The sequence below is a fragment of the Eumetopias jubatus genome, unplaced genomic scaffold (assembly GCF_037043125.1).
Source record: "Eumetopias jubatus isolate StellerSeaLion01/CBP00866 unplaced genomic scaffold, mEumJub1_p1.0 scaffold_7, whole genome shotgun sequence".
NCBI classification, from domain to species: domain Eukaryota; kingdom Metazoa; phylum Chordata; class Mammalia; order Carnivora; family Otariidae; genus Eumetopias; species Eumetopias jubatus.
In genome coordinates, this window is record NW_028274813.1 from 70,798,125 (window position 1) to 70,809,767 (window position 11,643).

At 44.1% G+C, this 11,643-nt stretch overlaps 1 protein-coding gene across 1 annotated transcript in view; it reads left to right on the forward strand.

Moving 5' to 3' along the window:
* STXBP6 (syntaxin binding protein 6) overlaps positions 1–957 on the forward strand; it is a 242,605-nt gene extending 241,648 nt beyond the window's left edge. Inside the window, exon 6 of the mRNA XM_088025058.1 lies at positions 934–957. Coding sequence (XP_087881184.1) covers positions 934–957 — 24 coding nt within the window. The remainder of the gene's footprint in view (positions 1–933) is intronic.
* Positions 958–11,643: the final 10,686 nt, after the last annotated feature.

Below are 11,643 nucleotides of genomic sequence, written 5' to 3' on the forward strand. Positions count from 1 at the left end.
GCCTGCAGAGAATCACCTGCTGTTTGCTGCAAGTCATTCTGAATGGCAGAACCCTGTCCCCTACTCCCAGTCCCAACCCCCTCCCTAATGCCAGACTCCAGACATGTGAGGAATTACAGTTCAGGCGCAGCTCTGCCTTCGGGGTCACCTCCCAGTGTACGGGCTCCTTGGAAAGGATCTAAGAAAAGCAAAGTCAGATTTAACTTTATGTTCCGTACCTGCCTATGTTGCCTTCAATATATCATCGTGGGCTCTAGCTGGGCTTGGGAAGCTACAGAATGATACAGTGGTATTAGCGTTCCCATTTATAAAGGTCTAACCTTTCAGCAAGCCACAATTCTCAAATACCCGCGGGAGGAGTGGTAAATGGAGGTCTGGATTTGGTCTCTTTCTTGTTCAGCCCCAGTCAGTAACACCACTTCATCTCGCCAAGCGCTTTGGAACTTGGTTGAAGGTCCAGGCTGGATATTGAGTGGATTAATGCCAATTGTTTTCCTACGGTTGATTTTTAATACTTTATAAGATATCAGTAAATACTTACATTTGAGGAGTATTGGTTTTCCTGAATGACTAGTAACCCGGGAGCCCAGAGACCTCGGTTCTAGGCCCACCTGTTCTAGGTGGGTCCCTCACTCTGCCTGCGCCCTGGCTGTTCCATCGGCTCCTCCCGTGGAGTGCAGGGAAAACCGCATAGCACGCTCCCCCAGCAGGACACTTGACACCAAAGGAGCCACTGTTAGGGAGGAGTAACAAAGGCAGTGCTCGGTGGGCTCTTTGAGAAAATGCTAATAATTTATAATAATAATATGGCGGTCTGCCACAGCGAGTAAAACCTCGCTGCTGCCTCTCGTCGTTCATTTGGGGATGGAAGCAGCACGGTGAATTCTCCCTGATGCTATAATGCCTCACTTTGCCACCCCTTTTTCTCCTTAGCTTGCCATGAAGCACAAGTGTTGAGAAACTGCCTGTCACAGCGATGACCCTCTCGAGAGAAATGGAAGAGTTTGCTCAGCAGTTTTTATAAGAATTCCGGACCTCTGCTTGCTTCTCCCCCCCCCCCACCCCCACTCCCAGTATACGGACATTTAGGTTTTTTTGCTTTTCCCGTTTCAGACGTTAATATGAAAGAAAAGACGTTGTGTTTATACATTTCACTAATGATCGTGCTAAGAAATGCTGCAGTGGCGTCAGCTTCGTTTGGTTTATTTTTTTCCACTGTATGTTAGTATGTATGTCTCCATATGTGTCTTCTCTTCTTTTTAACTTTTTTTTAAGTAGTTTGAATATGAAATTTGGACCACATGCTATGCTGAGCTGTGTCTACACTGGCAACAACATGTTGTTGTCTTTTTTTTTCTTGATATTAAACCAGAGGGGCGCCTGGCTGGCTCAGTCAGCAGAGCCTGCAACTCTTGATCTTGGAGTCGTCAGTTCAAGCCCCACTTTGGGTATGGAGATGACTTAAAAAAAAAAAAAAATGTGATATTAAGCTGGAAGACCTTTTCATATGGTGACATCAGATGTTCTTGTTCCTGGTTGGAAATCAGAGTCAAGCAGTGACTCTGTCACTTTGTCATTGCTTCTCTCAATTTCCAAGCCACTCCTAATTTGAAGGTTAAGATTCTGTATCTTGAAACATAAGTCTGTATTATGGCAAACAATTGGATTTATCAGGGGAAACAGCAGTCTTAGATTTTTGCTTTTTATATAGTAATCTTTTGCATGAGCCATCGCCAGCATTCAAAAAAAAAAAAAAAAAAAACACAAACTCAGAATGGCAGATAGAATCTACTTTCTGAGCTACAGTTTAAATACTTCCAGTACTTGTTTCCATGCTGATTATTTGCAGTTTTCACAGGAAGGATAAAAACTTGAGATCAAAGATGTAAGGAAAAGCCAATTTAAAAACCTCTGCATTCATGGATGTCTCTTTCTTTTGTCATTGGCCCAAATTACAGCAGCCAATATTGAAAAGAGCTTGGATTTTTATCAAGAATTGATTTGTCCACATAAAGGTCTGTGTAAATGATAATGTGAAAAGATACTACATTTAAAATCTCTTATTACAAAGTCATGCCTATTTTAGAAACACCCTCATCATATCACCTTCAGTGTCTCTGTATCTGATTTTTGGAGGTTCTGATGTTGTTATTTGCTGTCTATTTATTTAATGTAATTTAAAGTGCAGGTGTCTTGACAAAATGTATTTCATGGCCATTGCAACTTGCCTGGTCTGACATAAAACATAGTCGTGAAGCCTTTAGACTGCAGTCAGATTGAATAAAGTTGTCTCCCACACGTCCTGATTTTGCATTACTCCCGAGAGTGCTGGGTACGGAGTCTGGGAGTTTTCTTTCTCTGAGGATTAAATGCTAAACCTTAAATCCGTGCTTTGTCTTCGTGAAACAGGGAGGCAAGCTGCACATCCCAGACACAGTCTCAGCCTCCCGCAGCAGTGAATTGATCTTTAAGCTTCCTGAACCTTCAGGACCCTTTTCTGATCCTCCTACCAATTGAGCCGCCTGAGTCCACACGTTGTAGCCTCTTACACGGCAGCACAAGATGACTTTGGGGTTATTTATGCTGACTTCAGTAGCTTAATTTCTCCTGATAAAGCATTCCCTGGGAAACAAAGTTGGGCTATAGGGGGAAAAAAAATTATCTTAGACAGTACATGTCAAAAGGGAGATGGGGTTTGCTGGAGACAAACTTCTGAATCCTCGTAGGAAGATGGTCCAGTTCAAGAAAACTCTAAAATTAATATGGTAAATTATGCAAGTTTACTATAATATGTTGTACTTTCAGTGTCTAAAAAGGTCAAAGAAGCAAAGAACTTGCTATCTATCTGATGACTACCATTAGAAGCATTTATAATTTCTAAGAAAATCCCAAAATATCACTCAAAACGGGTTTTGTTTGCAGTCCTCAGTTCAGAAAACATGCAGACACATGGATATATTCATCTTCCAAAATTGGATTCCAGCTTCAGAGATAGATAGTTGGTATAAATAATTGAAAGGGTAAATCTAAAACCTCCCGACAATTGGCCAAACTCAAAAATAAAATTTGTTGCCAACTATCTAACAAGGGTGTTTGCAGAGCTGCTTCTAAAGTAGCAGAGGATGAGGTCATAAACATACTGTGAAATTGGAGCTTCTTCCTCCCTGGTAGAACTGTGATAGCTACTCTTCATAAATGTAAGTATTCTGAATCTTGCCCTCTTACTTCACTCTCTGTTTATCCTTTTAGACTTCAGTCTTCCTGGAAATAGCTTGGATTAGAAGAACACCTCTTAGAACACCTCTTAGCTCCCGCTATTGATTCGCTTCCAGGGCGTGGCCATGCCCTTGACCTCCCTGGGTCAACACCCTACCTAGGCCCCCGCCCCAGCGAGGCCAGAACAGCCAGCCTCTGTCTTTCCTCCACCTCCTGACCTTTTGCAGAGCTGTCCCGTGGTGACACATGTGAAGTTCTTTGCTATCCTTTCGTAGAAGGTGCTGCGATACAAAATATAAGTATAACCTAGAGGAAATTGCTAAAATGTCACATTCCTTGGGACCAATTTGTTGGGTGAAGCTGCTAGAAGACACTTAATTTGTTTCACTTCTGCACTTCATTGTGAGTTTTTGGGATACTCTATGAAGGACTTCTTCAATTGTACTGACAACACATAGAGAAAAGAAGCTTCCCAGTATTACCCCTTATTCCTGGAACGTAGCCGTCCGTAGTAGTCCTCACCTAGTATTAGATAATCTGCGTACAGGACGTATACAGTTATTCAGGTTAATGTTTCATATTAAAGAATGTATTTGTAAAATGTAACAAGATCAGTAGTTAACTTTTTTTAAGCTCTGAAAAAATAAAGATTGTGTTAGACTTAACAATTACAGTGAAATCTGTCTTAATACTACTACTTTTGTGGCTAACAAAGGTTGTGCATTTATGTAAAAATATTTACAGAATGCCCTCGATAAGGGATAATAAAGATAGGTTTTGCTTTTCATTTTTAGAATCGTAACACCGCTGCTGTCTGTGATACAGTTATTAATTCTTCAGAAGTTTCTCTAGGATGTCAAATATAATTTTTGTTTCTTTCAGAGACAACACCTGCTCTATGATTTGTGATTACAGTTAACTCTAATTTTGTCATTAAATATTTTAACTCTGTGATGAAAGTTTGTTTCTCGCAATTATTTGTCAAATTTGTAAAACACGACCCAAAAGGCAGGCATCCTCATGCTTCTGATGCTGATGGGAAGATCTTGTGGGCCTCCGGAACACCTAAGAGCTAGGATTAGCATAATGATAGCATTTCCTTATATGTGTTTAATGGGAAAACTTGAAACATTAAAAAAGACCAAAGAGCTAACCTTTATTTAGACAATGAGCTTCTATCCAGCAAGAGGGGGTTTTTTGGTTGGGTTTTTAGTTTGTTTGTTTGTTTGTTTTTTCCTTCTCATGGGCAAAGGAATTAAGCCGATGAACAATTCCCTTTGTGCTGATACTGGTGATGTGCTCAACTCAAATACCCATTACAGCATGTGCCCTCATTCCGCAGACTAGTTTCATGCCCTGTTAAATTGGAAAGAAGACTTGATCAAATTATGTCAATTTATTTTTATGGAAATAACGACCGCATCAGTCGTTTGTTTTCAAGGGAAGTGACTTGGGTGACACAATACAGAGCAGCCCCCTGGGTTGGCGGGGACATGTGCTTTTAAGGAAGGCAGGACTCTGAAGTGTTTCCTGGGTGGAAGGGCAAGACTGCGGTCTCTAGTTTTCAGAGAAGAGAGGATAGAGAGATGGTAGATGAAGAAAGCAGCCCGAAGTTAATTATGTAGTGAAAGGCACCAGTTCTTGCAAACTAATTAAAAACCCATTGCCTTGCAGAGATGACTTTTTTTCTTAATATAATTTGTATTTGTTAGCAATCCTACCACAATTAATTCTCAATCTGGGGGAAAGATTAATATGATAAGTGTTAAAAAAAAAAATCAGTGGCGCCTTCCCCCTTGCTGTCAGTAAGGATGTGCTTAGGAAAAACTATTGACCCATCATAATCATCATCTGCCTAAACAAACAGATTGAGGGCCGGGAGTGGGGGAGGTAGAGAGAAGAGTGGGAAGAAAAATACCAGAAATAAATTTCAAACAGAAATGCAAATGTTTGAGTGTTATTTCTGTTGATATCCATTCTGCATGCCTCTTCCCCTGGCACTGGTGAGCTTGGGTGGCGGCTAGACACACGTCTGCACACGCACATACGTTTGCACATGCACATACGTCTGCACACGCACATGCGTTTGCACGTGCACACACGTCTGCACGTGCACATACACCATCCACACACCTGGCAGCAGGAAAAGAGATGAGCTGTGCTCCTAAATGCCCCTGCAATTGCTCTGTGACACCTCCTTGCCCTTCTGGACATGGCTAGGCAGGTGACAGTATTTCCAGGGGTCATTAACACCAGAAAATGCCTCAGATGGGCCATTATCAGAGTATGAGAAATGTAAAGATGTAAGAGACACGGGAAAAGAAGACATCCCACCCACAAAGCAAATCTCAGGTTCTAATGCACTAACAGCCCTCTTGTACCGAGGTGGTACGGAAGGTGGATTTTCCTTTGATTTGCTTTTTAAAAATCCAGGACTTACATATAAAATGATTTTGCATAGCCAGAGCCAGCCTGATGCAAAATTAATCTTCATTTTTACCTCCCCACCAACCTTTCTCCCCTCCGTGCCCTTCCGCCTTGCTGTCCGACCCTTTTTAAATCCTGCTTCAGCTAACGGCTCCTACGTGTTACCGACCATAAAGGACTGGTTCTCAGTGGTTTCCAACAGCCTCCATCCTAGCTGCATGACAGTCATTGGGGAGTTCTTAGAAATGCACACATTTTACTCCCCAACTCGCCTTCTTGGTGTCCCCGGTCATCTTGTCTTTTGCAAAGAAAAAAGAAATGACCTAAGCAGGCTCCGGATGGTAGGGCACCTGGCTTCCCCAGATGCTTACTAGGTTTAAACCAGCCAATTAAAGCTGTCAAGGAAATTAAATATACTATGCACTTCAGCTCAATTACTGTTGTAATGTAACCTCCTGCCTTGACCCCCCATTATATTTCTCCCTTGAGCCCCATCTGGAGCCTCGGGATTTCCTGAGTCATGTTTTCACTTGCCACCCCTGAAGTTTTGTGCCACATTTTCTTGTTTATGCTGATGAGTCATGGTCTTCCGGGGGCGGGGGAGGGGGGTGGCAGGTCCATGGCCCATCCCACCACACACTGTTGGACGTAGTCTAAGGAGGCAAAGCTCTCTTGCTTCCCTTGGTCCACGGGAACCAGTGGTCAGAACTAAGGGGTTCTGAGTCAGTTGCTGCTGAGTACCGCCACTGTCCTCATGTTGTGTTTTAGACGTTTTATATGCTAATGATTCTCTCAGGTGAAGTGAAGTTTGTTTTGTTTTGTTTTTTTATTGAACATTTTTTTCCTGCCTTTGTGTGTTCAACCAGCCCAAGGATGGCCATTTAAATGGAGCCTGGCCCCATCACATATCCATACTTAGATGTGTCAGAGGCTGGACAAGAATCACCAGTCCTGCAAATCCCTGGTGTCACTTGTCAACATTAGATATAAGCCTTTGTCCTATGACATTGTATCCCAATTGCTTTGCCACTCATTATTTGTCAGACGACATAGAAAGAAAGAAAAATGAGGCCCATAAAGTCTCAGCTTTATCCAGAGATCTTAACCATGGCTTGGACAATTCATAATTTGTAAAGAAAATTCCTGTTCTATGCTCTGACCATGTGCACCAAATGCTGTGTAATTACAATACCACATCCTCGGTGAGTAACGCCTGAAGCTTTCTGTTAGTTTTCCTTAAAACTAATCCTTTCTTTTACTACCCTAGGAAGGAAAATCTGGTTCCTACTCTTGAACATGCTTTTTTCATAGTGCAGTGGCATCCTTCAGGGAGTGTTTTAGACCTGAAATTATAGTGGCTAGTCCTGGTCGCCCATTTACCTTGGCCTGAAACTGTCTACTATTGAAGGAGTCTTGGCTTTTGGACAGAACCTGTGGGGAAAAAAAGAATGTGTGAATCATACCCTCCCCAGTAGCACAGTTTTTACTGGCACAGACATGGGCAGGGCGCCCCCTTGTGCTGCTTTACTGGAGGCAGCATTGCATTGTGGTTAATAAGTGGTCCCAGGAAGGCCTGCCCTGCTTCAAATTCCAGCTCCAGTCCTAGAAAGTAGGCAGTTTTGGGCAAGATACTAATTCTCTCTGCGCCTGTTTTCTTAGCTTTAAAATGGGAGTGATTGTCCACTTCACAGGTTATTATAAGGATTAAATGAAATCATGAATGTAAAGCCTTTAGCCCCATACCTGCCCATAAGGGTGCCTTGTGTGCCGGTCAACTCGGCAGCAGGCTTCTTCTCTGTGATGGATCCAAAATAAAGTAGTAAAACCTATAGGCTTGTGATGCCTGCCAGACCACACTGCTGACTAGAAGAATGGATGTGTTTTCCTTAAATCTACGTTGGCACAGGACACACGGGCAGACATTTTCCAGGCCTCTTTGGCCATTTTATGATCTATAGACACAGAACCCTTGACAATTCATATATCCAGCTGAGGCCCGTGGCCCAAAAGCAAACCCAGTAGGGGCCATTTTCTGGAGGAAATTTCCAACAAGACTAAATTCATAAGAAACAAGAGTGAGAAAAATTGGCCCTGGAGCCTGTGCCCTCAACTATAGGAATGGAAATGAATGGTTCTATGGCCTGGGAGAGTATGGGGCATGTCCTTGGGGCAGTAATTCATGCTCCTTTTTAAAAAAAGAACTTCGAGGTCTTCGGATATATCAGTGTGATTCCAAGGATGCTACTCAAACTATTCCTAGATGACTTAAATTAAGAGTATCTTAAAGAGAACCATTTACTCCACAAGTGGCACCTGGGCCTAGAGTGAAAATAGCCCTAAGAGAGAAAAGGAAGTAATTCATATCTCATTGTAGCATGCCTTTTCTGGAAGCATCTTGAGGCACTCAGCTAAAAGAAGGAAAGAAGGACCCAGAAAAACTGATGTCAACATACTGTTTTCCCAGAGTTGTCACAGTGCTGTTACTTACGATGTCCAAGTAAATCCAACCCTATTGGGAAATAGGCCATTTGTAAAGGACCGTGCAGACAAGAAGGCCCTGGCTAGTTGTAACAGCCAGGAAGCACCCCAATCAAATCCCAAACTCTACCCCTCCAACAATTGAACTAGGTGTTATTTCTTAACAAATTGCAAGCCAGGCAAATTTCCTTTTAAAAAGTAAATTAGAATCCTTCCTGGCAGAGAGCCCCCTGGCTTTGTCATTAGCTTTTAGTCCTTGGGCAAATTACATCATTTTTCTGTATCTGGTTCTTCGTGTTTCAAAGGAAAATAATCTCCATTCCTGCCCGCCTCACAGTCCTGGTGAGTGAAGTGAGGTGTGAAATGTGAAGGAACTCTGCTAAGTACAGAGTGCTCAAGAGGTATGTGTCTCTCGTTAACATGTCGGTCTGCAACTGTCCCCACCCAACACCTAAGGGATCCCTTTCTCTACCACCCCCTCTTCCCCTATAGGTCTGACCCTGCATGCTACATGGTATCATCATGCCCTCTCCCCACTCTCCCAAGAAAAAGAATCCCCCACTTGTCATCATGGGAAGTGAATCAAAGACAATAGTAAGAGACCGTCCCAGACTGCTCAGGACAAGGGACACCTGGGCTTCGAGGCAACCCCCAAGGGAAAAGACTCAGGGCATTCCAAGGGCGGAGGGAGAACGCTGTGCTGGACAGGTTGGCCTGGACGCAGCTCACCCCAGGACCACAGGTAACTTGAGAGGTCTGACATCCTGATGACGAACCTGTTCTCCATCCACCTGGGAAGTCTTGTTGACAACAAGCAAAACAAGATTTCAGAAACCAGTCAGAGAAGTCAGACATACTCTCCCCTAAATGGAGGCACACTCAGGTTGGTCCCTACTGTGTCTAGTTGTCCTAACATAAGATTAACAAGCAGAGGGCCACAGAAATGGCTGAGGTCTTGGGAATTCAGTGAGTAGATGTGAAAAGGAATGATAATAAGTTATCCAGGAGACAGAATACCGATCTGATTGAAGAATGCAATCCGAGGACATTCTTTTAGACACAGGGAAGACTCAACACTCCTCACCTCTACTCACTGGGAGCAGCATTGTTATCCTGACTGGGGGTCGCCAGGAAGCCACCTCAGTATTTCCCTCTGGGGGTGCTTTACCTGGGCAACAGCAGGAGAAAGGCCAGGAAGAAGGCATACCTGACTCTCCTCAAGCCTAATGCTGAGCTGGTCTAAGCCACCTACTCAAACTGTGCTCCTCTGGACCCCACCACATTCTCCAGGGTGGGTGAGCTACCACACACACTCACACACACTCAAACACACATACACACACACAAGACAGCCCTCAGGCCCATACTACTCACCAGTGATGTTGGATGAGAGAGCTCGAGGACCCACAGGAGGAAGGGGTTGTGCACCACAGTCTACCCACTGGGTCCTCATTCTGTGAGGAATGGTCCACCCCACTGGGTCCCCCATTCTGTGTTCCCCCTTATTCACTTCCTCTTCCCTGAGGTGGAATGAGGGCGGATTAAAGGCAGAAGGAGGCTGCCTTGGCAGCACGAGGGCCAGCGTTAACTCCAACGAATATTATACCCTTACAAAGTATGAGCAACAGGAAGGGGCAATTAGGGAAAGCACTGTACTACTCAGAAGCTATTCAAACCCATCCTTCTTTGGGAGGAATGATCCATAGTAGTCCTGCTTTGTGATGGACGAGGGCTTCTGAAAGTCCCTGCAAGCCCAATTCCACAAGCATGTTCACAAAAGACATTGGCCCAAAGTTTCATTGTAGGCTTTTTACCTAAGAAAGGAAAGCCTTGAATGTAGGGCCCCGGTCTGCCCCTGAATTCAGTCAAGACCCAGAATAAACCCACCTCATTTCTCACTGTGCTCTCCTTGGCCCGGGCATCTTGCCTTTCTCCCAACATGCCAGGTCCTTGTGTACCTGCTGTCTCTGATTGTCAAGAATACTTCCTTCCCCAGCTCTTCAGTAGCACGTCATTTCTCGGCTATCAACTCTCCACTTGCATGTCTCCGCGGAAAGACCTTCCCTGACCACCGCATCTAAAGGAGAACCCCCCGAACATGTACTCAGACCTGTGTTTTTATCTTTACCATCTGGCCCGCATTCAGCTCTGGACCATGGCTATTTCGTTCACCAGACTGCCCAGGGACCTATGATTTACTAGGCACATAGGACACGCTCATTACATAAATGAACCTTTCCTTGGGTTAACGTCCCCATGCAAGACACCAAGGGGCGTTCACAGAAAAAGAAAAGAAAAATCCAAGTAGCTAAACATGAAAAGATAGCCTCATTCTTTGAGCAATGCAAATTTTTAAAAAGGTAACGTTCAAAAGCTCATGACACTCGATAAGCAAATGCCATTGAATGGGAGTATAAACTGAGACATTTTTGTAGGCAAATCATCCCCATCTATCAAGATTCAAATGGCTGCGCTTCCCTCCCACAGAGCCCCTCAGGTCCTCGCTCTGCAGCCACCAGCCTCGGGCATCCACTCTGTGCTACCTCCTAGCTACCCCCATTGGAGCAGCTGAATTACAGGGAGTTTCTCCAGCCTCTGGAAGGTGGAAAGCAGTAGTCAGGGTCTATGTAGACTCCCTCAAGCAAACAAACAAATACAATAAACAGTCACTGCCTTTTCTGTGCCTGTCTTACATTTGATATTGGCAGGCGTTCCCACTGCCCCATCCAGCTTCGGCAGCAATGCGTTTTCCCGAACTCTTCAGTGCTTTCCTTTACTATGGATTCTGAATCTGGAAAGGAAAGAAGGGATCATGGTTTTCTAAACTATAAAATTCTTTATCTATTGTATTGGGCAACTCTGTTATTCATCTATGCCATCATGGTTTTATTGCGCCTCGGTTCTAAGTCCCCTCTTTTCCCCCCACCCCCTGCTTTGTGATGCTGGAGCTGGACCCTCAGCATTGCACCTGCTGCTTCTGGACCCCTTAGGAGTTCACTCCTGTTTACTAATTAACAATGATCTATGTTAAATTCCTCCCATTCCAATAACTGGCATGGTCTCTTCCTCTGCCTGAACCCTGCCTGACATATCATCTCAGGCATCTTAGCACACTGCTCTCAGACCTCTCCCACTCTCCCCAAGTCTCTTGGCAAAATCCTTTACTTCCAGCAAATGATCTAATTTCCTACTTTGCTAAAATTAGGACTCTCCTGATGGGGAGATTATCCTGGATTATCCAATGAGCCCAGTGTAATCGTAAGGGTCCTTATAAGAAAGAGGCAGGTGGGTTAGAGTCAGAAAAGGCTGGGTGGGAGGAAAGCAGAGAGGTTGCAAAATGCTCGACTACTGGCCTCAAAGATGGAGGAAGGGGCCACAAATCCAGGAATGCAGCTGGCCCCTAGAAGTTAAAAAGGCAAGGAGACAGATTCTGCCCTAGAGCTTCCAGAACAAATGCAGCCTTGCCAACACCTTGGTTTGAGGACTTTTGACCTCTGAACTGTAAAATAATAAATTTGTGTT